The sequence below is a fragment of the Triticum dicoccoides genome, chromosome 6A, assembly GCF_002162155.2.
Source record: "Triticum dicoccoides isolate Atlit2015 ecotype Zavitan chromosome 6A, WEW_v2.0, whole genome shotgun sequence".
Classification (NCBI taxonomy): Eukaryota; Viridiplantae; Streptophyta; class Magnoliopsida; order Poales; family Poaceae; genus Triticum; species Triticum dicoccoides.
Window position 1 is genome coordinate 16,749,959 of NC_041390.1, and position 6,493 is coordinate 16,756,451.

The 6,493-nt window shown below is 44.4% G+C and overlaps 1 protein-coding gene across 1 annotated transcript; it reads right to left on the reverse strand.

The window, feature by feature from the left end:
- Nucleotides 1-2,065: 2,065 nt before the first annotated feature.
- On the reverse strand, nt 2,066-3,320 carry LOC119318829 (expansin-B2-like). Its single transcript, XM_037593407.1, has 3 exons — nt 3,087-3,320; nt 2,887-2,996; nt 2,066-2,764 (listed from the first exon to the last, which is right to left on the reverse strand). Exons 1-3 carry the CDS (start codon nt 3,268-3,270, stop codon nt 2,237-2,239), a joined length of 822 nt encoding a protein of 273 aa, XP_037449304.1. The 5' UTR covers nt 3,271-3,320; the 3' UTR covers nt 2,066-2,236.
- Between the last annotated feature and the right edge of the window lie 3,173 nt (nt 3,321-6,493).

Sequence of the window (6,493 nt, forward strand, 5' to 3'; positions counted from 1 at the left end):
CATTATGTGTTCATTCAGTATGAATGATCTCTTTATTGAATGAATGCTTGTGTGTTCCACCGTTTAATCCTTACCACCTATTTTCTCTCTCTTTTTATTCTTGTGTTGCTGCGCTTCTGCTCACCATAGCCACTTTTGATATGAGAATGAATTGGCCGAAAGGTGACATTTGAAAAGCTGCTAACTGGATTTACGCTTATTGCTTGTGGCTCTAATGTAATTTGTGTCAGAGTAGCATGTGTACTGCTTGGCTTGGACTTCTCGACCAGTGGCGGAGACAATGGGGGCGAGCAAGGGCCTGCCCCCCCTAACGATCTAGCGAACGTTGAGTATACGCTATATAATTAGCGATAGTGAAACGTACAGAATACTCCCCCCCCCCTATCTTGACGTCAATTCTAGAAAAATGAAAAAAGCCCATGTCAAAGCCCAATAGTGAAACGTTTTCAGGTCCATGGCGACATCCAATTGGGTAACTGTTCTCTCTTGTGTCCTGCGCGTCGGGCATTATCTCCCGTGATTAGCGCGTGCGTGGATTCTCCAGGATGTAGCCAATGACCGCGCGGCCGCCGTCCTGTGCCCTTGCCGCATGCCAGCCTCCTGCTCTTCCCACTCACTATCTGACTCTTACGGCGGCACAACGCACAAGCTGCTGCTCGTTGATTCTTCAGGATGTAGCCAATGAAATAGCAAGGTTAACACATCACACTTTCTACTAATCTCTCTCAATTCACATCTTGTATCGTTTTGAACTTATTCATCCGATTTTTATTATTTTGGCTATGTGATTTGTGATGCATCACCATACTAGGGCATACGCACCCGCAATCATTCTAGCTTGGATCTGAAAAATCGGTGAGCAGTGACGGTTGCCTAGAGTATGCCAACAACGACCAGCCAATCTACTTCTACCTAGAGACAAAGGGGATGAGCAGAGGCTAGATTTATTTCTCTAGGTATGTGTTCTGGCAATTTTGAATACTTTTGCCTAATACAACAAAAAAAGTTCTAATACCATTAGTGATGATTTGACATTCAAATATTATTTTTGTGGGGATTTGCCATTTAAATATGTATAAATACAAGCTAGAAGCCAGCCATTTGGCTATACAATGATTGTTCTTTTCATATGACAATGTTTTGTAGCAAGACATTTCATGTCATGTTTCAGAGTAGTTTGATTATCACTTGGTCTACTCGGCGCATACGTGGAACTATCAACAATACTAACTATAGCTAGACAACCTGCAAAAAAAACTATAGCTAGACACGATCCAGCTGAAAAGAAGTCTGTCTAGACAAATTAAATGCAAAATATACTTGGATATATAACTATTGGATAGTTCGCGCGGGAAAAAATATTTTCTCGCTTGACCATCGTTTGGCCGCCCCTATGCCTGAATCCTGGCTCCGCCCCTGTTCTCGACGACATGCTAACTGCTTTGTTGGGGAATGCAAGGGCACCGATCGCGTGAGTAATTTTTTGAGAAGACCGGCGTCAATGAAACATAACGGAATAGATCGGTGAACATGGATCCACATACACCCGAATGAATAGGAAAACTAAATTTTTTGCAAATACAAATATTTCTGTTTTTTTCTTAGAAAAAATGGTCAAGTGTTCTACTCACTTGTGAAGTTTGGTGATATCCTGGTGTTCTATGCAAAAAGACATAATTAAATTGTTTTCGCCATGTTTAATTGAATGCATAAAATGTGTGTGTTATTTTCATAAATAAGGATTTAAAAATAGTATTCATGTAATTTTAGAAAAGAAATAAAAATAAATAAAAAACAAAAAGAGAAAAAAAAATAGAAACAAAGGTAGAAAACCGACATACTACTCGGTCTTGCGCAGCTCTAATCCACGGGGTAGTGAGCTAGAAAAGAGCCCGGCAACATGCATTGGCGAGACAATGTTGATCATCCAGTTAGCTAGCAATATCTGGACCACATGTAGAGGAGCTTGCAAATACAAACTGGTTTTCCTTAAGCCCGATTCTTTTTCGGATAACAGTGGTGTCTAAGTAAGCTTATGTGCTACAATACAAATAAACACTGATGCTTAAGAAATCACTGGTTCCTTTTTTACAAATATACCTTGCTAAAGACTTTGCATTATACAAGTTCTTATCACTCACAATGAACAATAGGTAGCGTTTGGTGAGAAGAGAAATCCGGGAGCACCAATTCGACCGGAATCCATCGGAGAAGCACCTAATTGATTGAGCCAAAATCAATAGAACTGGACGTTGGACCCGTAGGCTTTGTCCGGCCGCCAGTAGGCCGGGATGACATTGTTGGCCACCAGCGTCTTCCCGGAGTCGCTGGTGATGCGCATGGAGAAGGGCCCCTGCAGCGGGCGGCTGGTGTCCATCCGCCAGATGGATCCCCAGGAGCGGCGCATCGGCTCCCAGGACCCCGTGGGGCGGCCGTTCCTGGTCTGCATCAGCTCCATGCGGACCACGGTGCCGTCGACGTTGGCGTACTCCACGAGCACCGCGAGGTAGTTGGGGTTGGAGCCACGCTGGACGTGGAAGGTGACCTTCATGCCCGGGAAGTTGCATCGCACCCTCCTGAACTGCATGTCGATGATGCCGGCGTGGCGGAGCTTGTCGTTGAGGCCGTTCTTGGCCATGGCCCCGAACGCCGTGCCACTGAGGTCGAAGTGGTACCTGGCCACGGGGTAGTAGTTCATGTCGGTGATGACCACCCTCCTCGGCTGGCCGGAGCAGGAAGGGTTGTTGGCGGCGACACATCGGATCTGGATGAAACACGTACAGGTCAACGATGCATACTTTGCATGCACGTGGTAGGTTTGGATTTGACCAACTAATTTAACTGACACTGTCGGGTGTCAGATAAGTAATGCAGTATAGTACGTACCTCATAGCAGCTGCCGCAGCCTGCGCCACCGTCGAACAGAGGCTCGTTGCCGCAGGACGTCATGGAGGAGAAAGGGTACTGGTTGACGTTCTTGAAGCCGCAAGCACCGCCTGCAAATCCAAATGGAGGAGAACAGCATTATTACTATGTAAGTTGGCACTGCGAACGTGATGCATGCAAATTTGTATATATGGGCGTACCGTTGTCGTTGGGTCCGGCGCCGGTGGGCGCACCGTACCAGGTGGCCTTCGCGGGGAGCCAGCCGGAGTTGTAGGATCTAGCGGCGGAGGTGTCGTAGTTGGCCGCAGAACAGACGGACGTGACGAGCACGGAGAGAAGTGCCACAAGCACAATGGCAATGTCGTTGGTGGAGACGCCAGCCATATTGGCACTAGACAGTCGTACTACTCCTTTTTGTTTGTTTGTTTGTTTGTGTTGTGATCTTGTGATGGCTGGACGGGATGTCATTGCCAGGGCATTTATAGGCAGGCCAATGGGCAAAATGAGGTGGGAACGACGAGTTGCAGACTTGCAGTTGCATCCGACGAGACGGCTACGCGTATGGCGTGTTTAGGGCTCCAAGGTAACATGGCTACGGAGGGAATCATGGAGGAATACAGGCACCGGCCGGTTTACGCGCGTACATACGACTATATATAAAATCACACCTTGGCGGTGATCGCAGAGCATCCGCTAATCATTTGGGGGTGCACAAGTCAAGTTGTTGGTCGCAGACAAAGTCAGACCATCGTCATGCCCTAAGATCAGGCCCCACGTTATAACCTCAAGACCTGATTGGAGACATTGCAAATACTAGTATGTTTGCAAGAAAGTAGGTACTCTCACGTACAGTTTTGCTAACCATGTCCAGCTTTCTTTTGTCGATGGTCATGGTTGGATTTTTTTATATATACTAAATTCACTATTGAACTTTTCCTAGTCACGGGTTGTTTGCCGAGTACATTTCTTCGGATACTAGGCAAACACGACCAGTCAAGTCCCATGAAGAAAACACTAGCAAAAGGACGCCACTTGGCAAATCACATGTTTGCCGAGTTCCCGCCATGTGACACTCCACAAACACATGCTTTGCCGAGTTTTTCCCATGTGGCACCGGGCAAACAGATTTCCCCCCTTTTCTCCTCACTTTTTTTGTTTCATTTTCTTTTTGCATTTATGCTCTATTCCTTTTACATTATTTGTTTTCTCTCTTTTATTTTCTTTCCCCGTCACTATTTCCTTTTGTAGTCATTTAGTGCATTTTTAGGCATTTCATGCATACAATTCAAATCTGAGTTGCAAGTGCATGAAAAAGGAAAAAAAATGAGCTGCAAATTCCTATTTGCGTACTTTTTCTGCGAGGAATCCTATTTGTATTCTTTACTCCATGTTTAGGCCTTATCCTAGAAAAGAAAAAAAAACAAAATATATGGGTGCCTAGACTTGAACACGAAAATGAAGCTGATTGGTTTTACGTAATTTAATTAAATGTTCAAAAATTCTAAAAAACATGAAACTTAGCATTGCACCCTCATATGGTATAAATATGTTGCAGTAAAAACTTGAGAAGGTTTTGCAAAAGTCGTTATGTACATTGCTTAGAAACCGGACCATCTCCGAGGTAGAATCTAGGTTCCGAAGGGGAACGAGTCGGATTTTAAGGAAAAGTTGCGGTTTCCTCATCAGTTGAGCTTCTAATTTTTCTACACCCAAGATAGACCATTACATTATAAATGTCAAACTTAGCAATTTTCAGGGCCTGTTTGCTACATTTAAATCATTACCTTCATTTCTAGATATTTAGTGCATACAAGTCAAATTTGAATGGCAGTTGCATGATTTTGGTTTGAAATTGCAGTTGCAATTGCATGATTTTGTTTTGAAACACTGGGTTGAAAATCCTAGTTGTAATCTTTAGTATAATTGAGGAATTATCCAAGAAAGCAATGGAATTCCACATCAGGGTGCCAAGACACATCTCCGAACATGGAAATTGTTGCTATTTTAATTCCTGAAAATATAATGAAGTCTGAAAAACTTGAAACTTGGCTTGAGGCCCTCATATAGAATCAATATTTTGTTGTAAAATGTAAGGAGGATTCTGCAAGAGTGATATGTCTCAAACGTATCTGTAATTTATGAAGTATTCATTCCTTATTTATATCTATTTATACCATTTATTTATGTTTTTGGCACAATATTTATTTGAACTAACCTATTAATCCAGTTCCTATTTTCTATTGTCTTTTTTGGAATTTAAGTCAAAAACTCACAGAGCTGGAATGAGTTCATTTTGTGTGTGTGAAATTTTGATGGAATATATCAGATTTTTGGGCGAAGGAATCATCCTAAGGCGGTGTCCGAGGGAACCACGCGGCCTATAGGCGTGGCCTAGGGCACATCTGCGTGGGGGTTGTGGAGGTTGGTTGGAGCCCTTCTTTCGCCAGAAGAAAGCTAATTTAATGGGAAAAAATCCCTAAAAGTTTAAGCCCAATCAGAATTACGAATCTTCGGAATTTTAAGAAACGGTGCTCAGCCACAGATACAGTACCCAAAAATAGATAAATAGAGACAAGAGAGATCCAATCTCGGAGGGGCTCTCACCTCTTCGGGAGGCATGGAGGACGAAGAGTTAGAGCATCTCTAGCAGACCCTGGCCCGCATCCCGCCGGCCTGCAAAACACGTTTGCAGTTCACAGAAAAACAGCTTTGCGGGCCGGCACGGACGACCGCAGAGGCATACCCCCAAACGGACCCGTATAAAAGGATATTCACGGAATATACTTTTTTACGGGTCGGCTTTGCGGGGTCTGCTCTTGCGCCGCTGCATCCCGCATCCCGCCGGTCCATAAATATCAATACCACACCACAAAAATAAAACAAACATCCACACTACAAAATAATTATTCAAATCCTAGAAGCAAACTAAATAATTATTCAATACCTACAGAATACAACAATCATCCATATTACAAATAATTATTCAAAGCACCGAAGGAAACTAAATAATGCAATCACTCGCCATATGCAATCACCCGCATAGCTGCGGAGATTTTTTGATATGCACTAAATCCATTTAAGCCCGCAACATTTCTTCTTTGAGTAAAATATCGACAATTTGCCTCGCAAGCTTGAAAAATTTTCACAAAGAGGGATCAGCGCATTCGGTACCTTCTCCGGAAGAGGTGCGGTGGATATGTTGGATTCTCCGCGAAGTAGTCTTGCATCAACATCTCGTTCCCGAGATGGCAATTCCGAGGAATGCAAAGATGCCCGACGGTCGATCCTCGCCGCCTCTTCCGGTTCTCGTCTTCGTACTCCTTCACGGCAAGTGCCATCACTAATGTCTGCTGCCGAAAGGTCGCAAGCATCGTCTCAACATTCGAGTCGTCTGAATCAGACGAATCAGAGAGCAAGAAGTTCTCGCACGACCTCAATTCCATCTACATGGTTAAGAATCGCACGCCGCGTCAATCAACTAGGCATAACACTCGACACAAAGCACAAAACAAACACTGACCACCGGCTCGTGTGGAGGGTGATCCCGGGCGGCGACGAGGGGCGGGCTCGAGGGCGGCCGATCCCCGGCGGCTCTTCTCATCGGATC

Excerpts from the sequence above, each read along its gene's own strand:
- LOC119318829 (XM_037593407.1), bottom strand. The coding sequence starts at position 3,270 with ATGGCTGGCGTCTCCACCAACGACATTGCCATTGTGCTTGTGGCACTT. Across the intron at positions 2,997-3,086 it reads CGCCGGACCCAACGACAACG|GCGGTGCTTGCGGCTTCAAG; the intron begins GTACGCCCATAT and ends TTGGATTTGCAG. Across the intron at positions 2,765-2,886 it reads GCTGCGGCAGCTGCTATGAG|ATCCGATGTGTCGCCGCCAA; the intron begins GTACGTACTATA and ends TGTTTCATCCAG.